At 30.6% G+C, this 15,711-nt stretch overlaps 1 protein-coding gene and 1 long non-coding RNA gene across 2 annotated transcripts in view; one reads left to right on the top strand and one right to left on the bottom strand.

Moving 5' to 3' along the window:
- The window catches only part of LOC139516205 (uncharacterized), a 61,295-nt gene that overhangs the window by 20,329 nt on the left and 25,255 nt on the right, over positions 1-15,711 (top strand). The gene's annotated exons all lie outside the window — the stretch shown is intronic.
- LOC139514825 (uncharacterized) lies at positions 933-12,339 on the bottom strand. Its single transcript, XM_071304437.1, has 7 exons — positions 12,182-12,339; positions 9,003-9,113; positions 7,563-7,693; positions 4,293-4,383; positions 3,207-3,317; positions 2,135-2,274; positions 933-1,022 (listed from the first exon to the last, which is right to left on the bottom strand). Exons 1-7 carry the CDS (start codon positions 12,237-12,239, stop codon positions 1,005-1,007), a joined length of 660 nt encoding a protein of 219 aa, XP_071160538.1. The 5' UTR covers positions 12,240-12,339; the 3' UTR covers positions 933-1,004.

The following is a 15,711-nucleotide window of genomic DNA, read 5'->3' as shown; positions in this document are numbered from 1 at the left end:
ATCTTCTTACCCTACCGGAGCATCTGAGATCATCCCTAGTTTTTTAATTGGTTTCGTGTTGCTTATTCTTAAGTTTTATATGTTGTGTGTACTATTGTTTGTCTATTTGTGTTTTTCATTTTTAGTTTTGACAGTTTCACAATAACTTTGAAGCCCTCTTTGAAGCTGATAAAATAGATGCTAATAATTTAGAAAGATGTTTCGTGGAGCACTTGGAAGACCCAGCAATATACCGTTGTTTGTAAGGACACTTATGTAGTTTAGGTATCCAATACAGCGATGGAAGTTCCAGTTCTTCATCTTTGGTTGAAATTCCAAAGGAACATAGAACAGACCTATAATTATCCAGGAATTTCTCTTTGGTAAGTGTCGTGAAGGTATAAGTTGAGTTTCCAAGTGAAGTGTCAATACTTAACTCGTTAATTAAGCAGTTAATGTAATGAGTTTTACACACAAAAAACGATGTTGTTTGGGGCTTTATCTGCGGGGACAACAACATATTTGTCATAGAGGTAGGATAAGTGTTTTGCAACCTGTGGGTCTTTAAAGATTGACGTAGTATGGGCATTGATAGACCTATTAAGTTTCTTAATTCTGATTTGTATTAACGACCTCACCGCCTTATAAAAGACTCATCAGTGGCGCTGGAATCCAAAAACGTTGAAAAGGCCAAATAAAGTACGAAGTTGAAGAGCATTTAGGATCAAAGTTCCTAAAAGTTTTGCCAAATACATCTAAGGTAATCTATTCCTGAGGTATAAATATTAATGAGGTATAGATAATAATAGTAACATGGTATGTTAGTGACCTTATACAATATACATGGGGTCAGTAAATTCCATATGGAGTAAGAACGAAGTTGGTCTGAAGGAGTGACACTTCTTTTATCATGGACTTGTTAAACACTAGGGCTTCCATTTGAAATAGACGAATTGTGAAATTCGAAATTTATTTTATTTAATAGAAGATGTCCAACTGGCAACTCTTCTATGAACTTGTATGGCTTAGTTGCATGGCTGGGCCTGAAAAGGGAAAAATATTTGTTACACATATAAACATTTTAAAATTTTCCCTCACCCTGCTCGTCCAATTTAAAGTATTTCTACTCTAAATTTGATAGGCTATAAACAAGACAAACACAGAAATAGGATTAGTTGCTCGCAGTAACATAGGCAACTAATATATTCTAATGTGACCAACTTTGATTCGACGTGACTGCGAGCACCTTCGATACTCATATATCTAAATGCCAAACTTTATATTGTAACATAGTAACCCGACCCGTAGTCGCTGCCAAATTTTTTCGCATGCCTTATAATTATGCACCTAACAATAATTTTATTTTATAAATAGTGCATACTGTTGCAGAACTATTTCCCATCTATATATGATTACTGCAAATAGCCAAAAAACCCAATTTCAAACGAAATAAAATATATTTATACATATGTAATATTTTGATACTTTAGAAACTTGGAAAAAGATTATTTCACTGTTATATCTACGAATACATTTTTAATACAACTTGAACTTTGATATATGGTTTGTTCCGTAAACTTGTACCTTTAACCTAGAACATTTACATATTATTTAGGGTGTTAAAGTACCTGTATACTAAAATAATGTATATAGTTAAGAGTACATACAACAAAAAGGATTTAGTATTAGCATATATAGATGTGGTATGACTTTCACAAAATAATGTTAGGAAATGTATGTTACAATAGTTATCAAAGGTTACAGGATTATATTTAGTACGCCAGACGCGCGTTTCGTCTACATATATAACACTCATCAGTGACGCTCATATCAAAATATTTATAAATCCAAACAAGTACAAAGTTGAAGAGATAATGTAATCTATACCTGGGATAAAAACAATCCTTAGTTTTTCGCAAAATTCAAAGTTTTGTAAACAGGAAATTTATAAAAATGACCACATTATTGATATTCGATCATGTCAACACAGAAGAAATATTATCAGGATTATGTTTCCAACACATTTTCAAGGTTGTTGTACTTGCATGCATGTTCTCTTACGGCTACATCTTTCTACATTTGTCAATTAAGAACTCTTTGAACATTGTAATATATGATATGTGTTCTATTAGATTTTGTCCCTCGCAAAACTTACAATTGGAAACTCGCAAATGTATCCTTCTTTACTATCACCAGTGCAAAGATCAGCGTCCCATGAAAATTCATTTGCATCAGTATCCCAATTGAGTTCTAAACAACTATTACTTAAACCATTACTATCGTCGGTTGTGAATACTTAAACAAAAGTAAAAACATTGAATGTCAAAAGCATCAAGTTGATCGAAAAAGTTACTTTCTTATTCATCTATATAAAATTTATTAAAATACTGAATAACAATATATGTGTTTATAATTTCATCTGAAGTATTATCATATGTTATCAACCAAAAATCTGATTACATGTAACTGTTATTCAATTCATTAGTTTTTCAAATTATCTCGTCATCCTGATTACTTTTTGATTGCATTCTGGTAACAATGAATTGTAATCAGTTGATTTTCATGATAACTTGCCAGTGTTATCTTTAATTAATCAGTTACTTTGAGAACTGTTATCATTGATTTAACTTAATCATACAATTGACAGAGTTATTGTAATTAAATCAATTACATGGAAAGTAATCAGACCAATCAGAAAACTTATGATTCGACGAAATCTTAAACAAAAACATGTCATGTCAACATTTAGTTAGAGAGGTTAGCCATGATGAGCGTTAATCAAGTAGTACATGACATATTAACAAATTGAAACAAAGACGAGGTTGAACAAAAGTCATGTTTATTATCTTTGTTTTTTTGCCATTGTAATGTTTGTACTTCTTCTGCTTATGCTTTAAATGTCTTATAAATACTAGATTGTACCCTCTTCTGTTCTTTCCTCGAAATTTTTTTTAATTCTGTCATCTGATCTTAAGATGGATGATATTCTGCATCGTTATTTTTATTGACGAATTGATAATAACAGTAAACAAATACAAAACTATTTTTCGCCTGGTGCATTAAAAAAATATCAAGATATTTTTAGATTCATCTTAACGACCATCAGATGTAAATTCATGAATGAAATTATTGCTAATTTCCTTAATTTCCCAGTTTGTGTTTTTACCTTAATATAAATAATGTGCTTATGAATGGTTTTACATTTTTAAAATGGTTAATATACATACGTGTACCAAATGGAAGATTGTTCTGGTCAAATGGTTCATTTGTTACTGCATACACATAGGTGTTGTTGTCAGCTAGATTGTTTGCTCCAGTGTGGACGTCAAATTTGTGGACTGTTTAAGATAGCAATATACTGACTTCTAATAATTATTTATCTTAACCTCATTTACATAACGGATCCAGATTTTAAACAAATATTAAAATATAGTATAAAATGTAATTTAGCCATTTTTATTGCGTCTGAGGTCCGTTCACCTTTTGTTTGTGGCTTCGTAATAAAAATTGACCACACATTTTGTTTGGTATAAATATTTCTGGCTTTATACCAAAAATAAATTTCTATTGGAAATGAGAATATACAAATACAACTGCCTTAATTATCATATCAAATTTAATATCTAGTAGTTATAATAAATCTAGCATTTCTGAAGATACATTTTTGTGCATAATTAGGGCGATGAAAAGTAATGTCACAAAAATACAGAGCTCTGAGGGAATTTCTAAATGAACAGTACTTAAGCAAATGCCACAATCAAAATCTGAAACCAATCAAACGAATGGATAACAACTGTCATATTCCTGACTTGGTACAGACATTTTTGTATGTTGAAAATGGTGGATTGAACATGGTTATATAGCTAGCTAAACATCTTGTAAACTATCCATTTCATTAACAACGATGTGTGAACAAAACAAACAGACATAATAGGTAAAAACGTTAAAATTATGTGAACAGTAATCAAAATTGTATAATAATCTTCCTAGCTGTAAAACACACAAATTTGGAACAACAATAAAACTATATTGAAGTAGTGCATAACCTTAATAGGAGTAAACTATGGATTTAACTTGGGTCAAAAATACTAAGTTTAAACCGAGGCTACCATTTCAACACAACATTATTCTAATTATTAAACTGACTGCCAATTTACAATGCATTTTAAAAATATGACCTCATAATGTCCTTTAAGTACTTCAGTATCAATAATAAAAAAAAAAATTGAAAGAAAAAAAAGAAAAAAACATTCATAATACAATTGCTCCAAAGTTGACTTTACGTTAAGACAAAAAATGTAACAATTGCTTACTAAATACATCAAATTTGACTAAAACTGCTACAGCCTCTTCTCTTGTTTCTGGAATCCACAAGTAAGCACCAGGAGTACTGGTGCATATCGCCTAGACAGAAAAGAAATTAAAATGTGTTTCAAAGCACATGCATATCATTATAAAATGTTCTAGACTTAAGCGGAGTGAAAATTTTCAAATGTATTTCTTGTTTGTCAACTGCATATATGATGTTTTTATAGCTTATAAAGATGACCAATTGTATTTGATATTCTAGTCAAAATGCAAATAATCAGAGCAACTGCGAGCTGTTCATACCTTTTTGTTGACATTCACCCACTCGTCATAAAGGATAACAAATATTAAGAAACATCTTAAATTGTCATCCTTATTTACTGATCTATTTGATTCCTAACCAACACTTATTAATGTGGTATAAAATCGACACCACCTTCAGTAGGTCTTGCTTTGACTTTGCTAACATAGTTATTTATATATGTATATACACAATAAAATACTTCAAGAAGTGGGGGAATTGCCTCCCCTGACTCACTGCAACAACGTATGATCTATTAACTTATCAGAAAATTATATACTATCATGCATGTTATTCAATCCATCTTGTATGGGAAAGGATTTGTATAGGCACTGCCTTTTTGTCCAATCCCTTTGTTTAAATGTACATTTGATATTTGAGCAATAAAATATTTTGAATTTAATCTTTATTTATTAATATTTTATAATTGTTCATGACATTGTATTTAAACATAAATTAGATTGCATCAAAAAGTAAAATCACAAAAATACTGAACTTAGAGGAAGATCAATTGGGAAAGTCCATAACCACATGGCAAAATCAAATAACAAAACGCATCAAAAACGAATGGACAAGAACTTGGTACAGGCATTTTCAAATGTAGAAAATGGTGGATTAAACCTGGTTCTATAGCGCTAACCCTCTCACTTTAATGACAGTCTCATCAATTTCCGATATTTTTACATTGATGCGTTACTTTTTCGTTATCTGGAAAAAATAGGTTAATGGTATTACTTTTCCATCAAGTTATGTTACTGTCCTTATCATTCTTTCAGAATGACTTGCACATGTTACAGTTGTTAAATTTTGTGTCATTTGGCCTCTTGCGAAGAGTTATCTAATTGGCAATCATACCATATCTTCGTTTTAATATGTATATCACTATATCGAGACTACAGGAATGTAATGCATTTATACAATATCAATATTTTTTTTGTCAATTGACCCCATAAATAAACAACAAACACTTAACACATCCATGATCATTATTTAGAAATTTGAAATGATACCAACTACCTTCAAACATGGCTACCACTTTTACTTGAAATAGATGACTAACAACAAAAAATTGCAAGGATTTCACGGAACCTAGTGTCTCGCCTACTTTTGATGTTGTCTATGTTTTCAGTGTAATAGGGGAATGCACAAAACAAATTTACAGTTAATGACATAAAACGTTCGTATAAATGTATGAAAAAGGTTATGCTTATTAAAAATGAATACAGTATGCAATTATTAAATGAACAAATGAACATGAAGATATTTTAACAACAAAAATGGGGAAAATGATCAAATTTCCTCTAGATACATGTACTATCTTTTGATTGTAAGAAGGTTCTGTCCGAGCTTGTTTAAAAATTAGAATCGACTGTGAATGTAATAAATATTTTAAAAACTTTATCTGCAAACTATATGTAATGTTAACGCCGACGACGACGCCCACGATGGAATGTAGGATCGCTATGTCTCGTCTTTGCGAAATTGTGTTATAATGTTTATAACCACAGGGTGAAGTTTAAAAAAAAGGTAACCTTTTAATTTACGAATGCTGATAGTATCTATGTAATTGTTAACTGCCCTAGCAAAAGTATACTACTTCTACTACTCCTTCTACTACTTTTACTACCTAGAGAGGTTTTATATAAAGTATTTTGTTATATAAAAAGAGAGTGAGCAATACAATCTTCTTTTAGTTTGTATAAAAAAAGACGATGTGGTATGATTGTCAATGAGACAACTCTCCAAAAGAAACAAAAATAACACAGACATTAACAACCAGACGTCACCTTACGGCCTTCAACAATGAGCAAAGCCCACACGTATAGTCAGCTTTTTTTGAATACATATACGGCTGATTTCACTTAATGTATACCCCCAACTCCTTGGTTGATATCCTTAGCTATCTCTTATCTATCACAAAGTGTTCATATATTATTATCATAATTTTTATGATATCTATAATACTAAAATAACGAGGTCCAATTTGTCAGCCGTCATCCGGTAAAAACAACAATTCAAAGAATTCAACTTTATATATAACTAATATAGGACAATGGTGTAGATTAAAAATTACACCACTCCAGACCCTTTTGTTTTCCACATAATTAATATTGCCAATAATTAACAGTTAAGTTCCGGGTCGAATCCGATGCCGATACCAATAGTATATTCACCTGTTACCTATTACCTTATCTGTACGTTCCGCATCTGACAGGCGCACCACCAAACGGTGTACTTAGGATTTTGCTATATATACAAGTTATAATCACATGGTTGACACTACTAAATTCAATCATTGTCAAATTGTTCCCTATTGTAGTATTTTAATCATTAAGACTTTCTAAGATAACAATACGAATACTAAAAATCTGGACCATATAGGTCAGTTTTCAATTTGTTAGCGGGCATGACGTAAAACAGCGAATAAAAGAATTCAACTTCATTTACAACGCTGTTGGTTAAAAAATACTCCATTCCAGGACCTTTTGTTTTCCAAATAATTAATATTACCAATAATTGATAAGTTCCAGGTCGACGGGTTCAAACAGAAGTATTTTAAAAGCAGAGAAAACTGTGTATCTTATAATCGGCATGACTTTATCAGATGACAATACCAAAACTAAAATAAGGCTTGCACATAGTTATATATACTTTGATTCAGTCACGAACCCGCGATATCACTGGTGTGTTCTAGTACATTATATTATTGTACCTCCAGGTTATATATAAATAGTATATACGTTTGTCTAAATTTTCGATGTAATGTAAAAGTTTATTTAGTTTAATGATGTTTACTACTTTGTTTAAAAAATTAAGCTTTATAAAAGACTGTAACAGTTATACATTGATTGTATGTAAATAAAGAGACCAAAGAAGCCGACAAAAATGAAGGGTCCGTATGCTTGTGTTCGAGCGTAAGTTCTCAAATAAGAGAAACCAGATTCCTTAACATACTGTTGTAAAACAAACTCACATTTGCTACATGCCAATCTGTTCTATACGTCCTATTGTAGCCTCCAAAAAGGTAACAATTCGGGCTGATGCTTTGATTAGTCAGTTTCGTATAACCCTCTGGACATGTAGTTGGAAGAGTTTTGCAAGGGGCTATAAACATAAAGTGAAGCAAAAAATCTTATCAACTAGCTAATACTATATCCTTTTGGTTTTTATTTGTTTGTTGCTACCTATAAACCTATAAATGATTACCCTTAGTAATGCTATCAACAATAACAGAAACTAGTTCAGTGCGCATTACAGTTTTATAAGATAAATTCCAAAAGACCATTTTGACGCACGAAATTCATGAAGTGTATTTTCAATATGAAGTATGATCTAGTCCAAAAACTTCACTAATTTAATCACAAACATATCTACATATCAATCAAGTAGAGCCTTAATGATTAAAAAAATGCATCTCAGTTCAATTTTTTATTAATTATGCACTGGAAGTTGATCAGATACGTCGTTTACAAACATACAATTTTGATTTCCATAATGTGGATAATTTTGTTTTTTGAAATTTTCACCATATTGTTAAAAAAATTATATTAGGCAGTTCAGCATTAACAACAAACAAGAACTACATGCACAAGAATAAACTTTAAACAAAAAACATTGTCATCATAATGTAACTTTAATTGTGCATAAATGTAATATTGAAAATAGATTGACCATTCAATTTCAACTGTTCAACAATCTCCATGCTTAAGACGGTCCGAACATGCATGATCAATTTAAATCCATGAATAAATTTACCATCGGAACAAAAATTGGAAGAATGCATGCGTTCTTGTGCTTATCATAATCCCCTAATAATTCAATGTATCGGCAAACGTTCCTTTGATGTTTGTCAGGTCTAAATGGCTTCCAATGGTTTCAACTCACTTTAAAGCTCTTGACTAAAATTGAAGTCATTCTTCTGTTTCAAATAACTCGAGAAATGTTAGACTTAAAAATTATGTTCATCCGACTTAACATTGAAAAATCAAAAGCATCTTCAAAAAAGGATGTGTTTTACAGAACACTAGATGTGCCTCGCACGTTACAACTCACTAGTGCTGAGGTGCTGTTCAAATATGGGATAATTTTGTTCAATTGAACTGGTAAAAATAGATGTAACGAGAATATCTTGAAGACCGGGGGGAACAAAATGGCGTAAAACTAATGCTAATGCAATGTTTTAAGATAAAAAGTCATAACAGTAAACATAACCATATTATAGCAAGAATATAAAAACATAACAAAAATTAAATATCATAGTAGGAATAACAGGATAATCTTCAATAAATGACTGTAAACTAATTCATTTTAATGGGCCCAATATGAATAAACATTAATTTCCTCGACAGCTTATTCTTCACTTGTCAACTTGATAAATAAAAATATCATTAGTTAAGAACTGTTTATAGTTTACCTGAACATCCTTTGCACGGATTTTCCTGGTCATGATACCCATTTTTCTCATATCTTAACTTGTAGTTGGTCTTTGCCTTGCCTTTGCATTTGTCCTTGCCTTGGGGTTTACCTATAAAGAATCGTATGCTCAAAATAAATGTATTGGCAAAAAAAAAAAAAGACATTGATAGTGATTTAAGTCCTGAAAATCAATTGTCTCTACAAAGTTGTACATTCTGAACTTAAAACAAATATATTTAGTCTGACATTTATGTGTTACTTTTTTGTTCTAATATAAGGAAGACCACTCTTTGCTTAATACAGCTGGTTAATAAACTAACCATAGATACGAGATGTAATGTATAAAAGACTCAGTGACGCATGAATCAGAAAAAAAGGCCAAATGAAGTACGACGTTTAAGAGAATTTTAAAGTCCAAAATTCCAAACGGATTTTCCAAATACAACTAAAAGTAAAATCACAAAAATACTGAACTCCGAGGAAAATTCAAAACGCAAAGTCCTTAATCAAATGGCAAAATCAAATGATAAAACACATCAAATGAATAGACAACACCTATCACTTTCCTGACTTGGTACAGGCATTTTTGTATGTAGAAGATGATTGATTGAACCTGGTTTTGTAGCGCTAAACCTCTCTCACTTGTATAACAGTCGCTTCAAGTTCCATTATATTTACAACGGTGCGTGACTAAAACAGATATAATAGGTAAAATAGTATAGAATCTAATTCTTGGGTAGAAAATCCGACAAAATATTTCGAAAAAATCAAAACAAACAATTTCAAATCAATAGACTCGTTTTAGCAATTTCCTGGATGTAAAAGTATAATAAAAATACAGAACTCCCAGGCAAATTTGAAAAAAGTCCATAAAACTGACATTATCAAACGTTATCAAACAACGGAACAAGTAAAAGAAAAAAACTATCATATTCTTGACTTAGAACATGTATTTTCTGGAGAAAAAAACCTAGTGGATTAAACTTGGTTTTGTAGCTAGCTAAACCTCCAACTTGTATGCCAGTTATTTATAGTTTCCTTATATTGAAAAAAAATGGTGAGTAACTTTAAGAGACATTATAGGTTTACGTGACAATTAATTATGATCTAACAGCAAAAACAGTGTAATAGAAGATAAAATGGAAACGAGGATGGTGTCAAAGAAAAACATTCCAACCAACGGGGAGAAAACAGAACAAGACCTCCGATGGGTCTTCAATAAAACAAGACAATTTTGAAGCTGGCTGGAGGCGGGCTTCAGATGTTTCCGAAACATTATATACCTATATGGAGTTATTTACTTTCAGAACGACAGGTCATTCTTTTTCAGAATCAACCCGGACGATACCATGTTTTAATGAAATATGCTCAAAGACATAAAATAATGACCTGTGTGAGGTCATTATTTTCCTTGATAAAAATGCAATCTATGATTTACTTCAAAACTTTATTAGTCCAATAGTTTTTTGTTGCCGATTTGGAAATTTATTTTTTAAAGTTCAATTTATGATAGGTGTAAAAGAAACCGTCATTGTAGTCCCGCATTTTAATTTTAGAGACAAATAACGTGAAGTTTTGTTAATTTATCGCTACAATAAAGAAACATTATCATATATGTCAGATGGATTTTAATGTAGTTTTTCATAAAATAAATCCAGATTTAACATATTCGTGTGTAAGATTTTGAAAATCTTACTGAGTCAAACTGAATAGGTTGATTGATTTTTGGTTGCTTGCTTAACGTCCAGTGGCAAATATTTCATGCATGTTCAGAACGATACACACTGAATAGAAAATCATACTGTGACCTACATGTATTTATATTCAACTTCGTGTCAGTTCTTAACTTTTTAAATTTATTTATACCTTTTACTCTATCAAATGATCAACTAATAAGATAATCTTATATTCTATTGAATAGCATTAACGTAACTCACAAAGGGGTCGGATGCGGATCGTGAAATCAAGCACACTCATTTGATTCAAGACTACATGCCATCTTTATAACAGTCGAGATGATCTCCTTAAAGTTGCGATGGCCATTCGAACCAAAATGAATATAGAAGATGGACGATCACGCATGTGCAGTCGTATACTCATGTCTTTTTGATATCATGTTATTTCTTCCCAACTGGAATCATCGTTTTACCTCTTTATGAATACATTTTTCAGTGCCAAATAAAAAAAAACGAAATGGTTATTCCTGTAGCTTTCATGTTTCGCTTTTCAATGTTGACATTATTTTTTTTTGGATAACTTTTTGAACACGATAAGCAAATGCGTAACCAATCTCGAATGGTCAAATAAAAGGTTGCATGAAAACGGATTCAAATGTGGTTGAATTATTGACTTACAAATCAATGATAAACCAGTGATGTTTTGTTTTAGCTTATTTTGACAAATTGAACCAAACTGACTACAAGAAGCGAAATATTTTTTCAATATTCTACTTAAATGTTTAAATAAAAAACAAAATGTATTTATGTGTTGTCTTATTCGTAACAAACGACTTTTTAAAGATAACACATTTCAAAAAATATTTGCAAACTTCAAATGATCAAGTATTATTTCTTAAGTTATAATAACTTGTATTGTGGCCAGTTTAGTTTCTTCAAATTTCCGTCTTATGAAGAATTAAAAATTTACAAAACCTAGAGAGGGAAACAGATATCATGTAGGCAAAACTTTTGAATTTCAAAATTAAAAAGTTTCTTCTGTTTCAAACATAACATGTCTTAAAATTTGACCAAATTTCCGCATCCTTGCTTCATACCAAAAGAGGAGATTCTAGAGAACGATTATGAATTAAGTTAGATATGATACTGTCTTTTCACTAGAATAAATTGATCACTTTCGTGTCATCAAGGATATCTGATCTTTATCCCGTAATGAATTGTCTTATGTCTCTCCCGTCATGAATTCTCTTATCTCCCTCCGCCATTAATTGCCTGATCTCTCTCCCATACCGTTATAACCATACTAAATACATCCACAGGTTACCATACAGTCTTTAATAACAGACTGATACCTAAACAACATGTCAAGTCGACTGAATAGAAACTATATTGGTCATTTTATCTTTACCTCCTTTTTTTATTACTACTCAAAAGTATTTTAACGTCACTAAAACAATATCTTTGAAACCCATTATTTTCCCCCTTCAAACCAAAGACTTACCTTCAGAATGTAGAAAAACGATTAAGCAGAGCAATGCGGCTACAACTTGAATCTTCATTTTACTCCTAGTGTAGTTTTGAACGTTGACTTCTGTTTTGTTTCAATCGTTAGAATTTCAGTTTATATACTTGGAAGAAATATTAAGAAAAAAATAACAAATATCATAGTTATCATAGTTATCCAATCAAATGTTGACAAATTTGAATATGAATCCTCTCACTTAACTTCCTGATCAATTAGTAACATCATGGACAAAAATTCGAATGTTTTTTCATCGTCAACTGATAGTACAGTGTAATGCGTCAATGCAAAACTGCTGAGAAAAATATTTTTTTCACGTACACATGGTGCAAGAAGATTTTTTTTAATTGATGATGTTAAGACGTGAAATCTTACATCATGAATCATGTATTTACTTAATAAATATTAATTCGTTCTTCAAAATATTTTCTTTACAATTTATTTATATATATTTTTTTTAATGAAATGATCAAAATATAAACATATTTTATCTTCGGAAAAGGCATGAACTAAGTTGGGAATTTGAAAGTTGTTTTAGTCGAATTGTTTAGCGTTTGGTGTTTTCAAAAGTTTTATAGCCTTTTACCTTTTTAAATTTTCCTTGCAGTTCAGTAATTTTTGTAACACACATTCTAAATCATAAATCCAGAACTGTGGATGACTGAAATGTGATATCTGGATTAAAACACTTTGTATTTTATATTTATTAAAAATATTGTATCATACTGAATATAAGTATTTTACGGTTAAAAGTAATATAATAATGATAAACAAAGTTAATCAAAGTTGAAATGGGTCATCAGAACAAATGGCCGCCTCCATTGATAAGGGAATGGCCATGATGACTTGAGGGAGTTGGGGATTTTTTTTTGTTTAAAATTATATTTTGATCCCCAATTTGATGAAAAAAATATTGTTGACATGCAGATGACAAAACAAAATCTGATCCCCATTTCATATAGAGTTAAATATTGAAAAAAAACATTTAAGTGATTGCTTTGAAAAACTAAATAGAATTGATCCTTTAAAGAATTTCTGACTCAGACTAAAAACCACCCCTCTTCTTGAAGTTAGTTGGTTGATACCTAAAAAATCATAGTGTCCTCATTTTTCGTAGAAAAGACAGTAGTACCAAACAAACAACATGACTTTGCTTTATTTGGTATTTTCTTTGTCAATAGATTTCAAAATTCAACATGTCTTCCCAATCTTAAAAACACACATGCGCCTTAAACTTTAAAGGTGAAAAAAATATTCAATTATTTAGAATACAATAATCGAACACGCTTCCATACTGGCATACAAGTATCAAATTGTTATTGATGATATCAGATTTTATCAAATAATAAATTTCACATTCCTTTTACATAATAGAACAAGAGTTTACTTTTAGATCCTACCACTACTCAAAACTACAAATCCAGTATATTGACTGGTTGAATTCTGAGTCTTGCAAATTGAAATTGATTTTCACCTTTTGTGCATCACTTTTTTAAGTCATCAATTATTGCTGTCCTTTTGAAATATATATTTTATCTGAAGGTATGCAAATTATATCGAGGGGGAGATGTCATTATATTTTAGATTTGAATTCCCCTTGTCTCTTTATGTAGCCATCCTTATACCAAAGAACAATGAAATTATTTCTAGATCTCAACTTGCTTATTTCATTTTTTTACTTTACATTTTTTTCAAATATGAACATCATTCGATGAAAGTTACTCGATTTAGGCAGTTGGTTTATGTTACTCTAGCTTGCTGTAGATTTTGTGTTATCGATCAACGTTATTATTTACTGTGACTATCTGTATATTATACTTTTCAAGATAAACTAAACCAGGTAATTTTTTTTTTATTAAAGAACAATAATTACAATAAGAAGTCAGTTGATTGATTCAGTCATATTATTGTTTTGTAGATCTCGAATTTCTAAAACAATTTGGCATTCAAATTTGTACCTTACTATTATAGTTTTTAAAGGCAAAAGCGGAAAAAATATCAAACATCTTCAAGTATAGACATTGCCCTTCTATTACTTGAAAGACGACACTGGTAGACAAAGGCACCAGTATTATACCGGTGTTCAAAAGTCATAAATCGATTGAGAGAAAACAAATCCGATTTACAAAAAAATGAAGGAAACACGTCAACTATAAGAAGGAAACAACGTAATAACAGAAACACTGAAAAGCAACAAAAACAAACGCCCATGCAACATTCATAAAAACGAACTATTAGATAACAACGGCCAATATATCTTGGATTTTAACATGTTTGCCTCCTTTGTCATATTTCTTATCTATTATGGTTTCGAGACACAAGACAAATGGTACATTCTAACCTTATGTTTTATTATAAGAAAATGCGAACTTATTGTTCCCAACAAGAAACAAATTCACACCTTTATAATAGACATCCTTAGAATCATAAGAATACAAACAACACATAATCCAGACTTCTGTTGCAATTTAAAATAACTCGTGTTAGCATATTTTAACTGTGTTGCTTTAATTGTATTTCCATTTAATAAGAGCCAGGGTCTCTGCTGGTGTCATCATTTATTAAAGTTTGCTCTGTATAACCAATTGTATTGTGGAATATGCAGTGCTTTAAACGTACGAAAACACCCCTAGTTTTTGGTGGGGTTCGTGTTGTTTATTCTTTAGTTTTCTATGTTGTGTCATGTGTACTATTGTTTTTCTGTTTGTCTTTTTCATTTTTAGCCATGGCGTTGTCAGTTTGTTTTAGATTTATGAGTTTGACTGCCCCTTTGGTATCTTTCGTCCCTCTTTCTTATAAAAGTAATTTTATAAAAAAACTAAAAACAACTTGTTTATACAATGCCCCTAACTGTGAATGTTTTCATGCATCTATTCAATCTATGTTTTTTTTGATAAATTCATGTTTTTTTTGTTCTTTTGTTGCAACAGATTGCTATCATATTAGTTCATTTTAATTGATTTAAATTATATATAATTGTTACATACAATTTGTTTTATTTGTTTTATTTTTCCTCAGAATGTGTTATTTCAAATTCATTTTAGAAATAATAATATACTTTCAATTATGTATCGCAGCGCTTTAAAGAAATAAGATCTGAACAAGAATTCTAACGTTTATGAACCCTCAAATAATCTAGACACTATAATCCCAACTTCCTAAAACAGCTATCATTATTTGTTTTATATTCCTTTTGCCGTTTGATAAGGGTCTTTCCGTTTTAAATTTTCCTCGGAATTCAGTATATTTTCCACATTCATAAAAGGAGTTGTAAGTGGTTTTTTTTAGTAGATCCTAATTTATCAATTATGTTTGTTGATTACAGCTGATGAGTATCTTTGTTTTCGAATATTTAGAAAAAAGGTTAGGTATTACCAATGTTATTTCAACTGATCGGGCGGAGCTTATGTTTTAATTTGCATAAGGACAGTCTATTTGAAGATGTGTGTGATAAGGATGATTGCCGTTATAATTGATATTGAATTATAATTACCTGTAAGTGTCACCAA

This window comes from Mytilus edulis, chromosome 3 (assembly GCF_963676685.1).
Source record: "Mytilus edulis chromosome 3, xbMytEdul2.2, whole genome shotgun sequence".
NCBI lineage: Eukaryota > Metazoa > Mollusca > Bivalvia > Mytilida > Mytilidae > Mytilus > Mytilus edulis.
The sequence above is the reverse complement of the archived record's forward strand: the minus strand, read 5'-3'. Positions and strand labels throughout refer to the sequence as shown.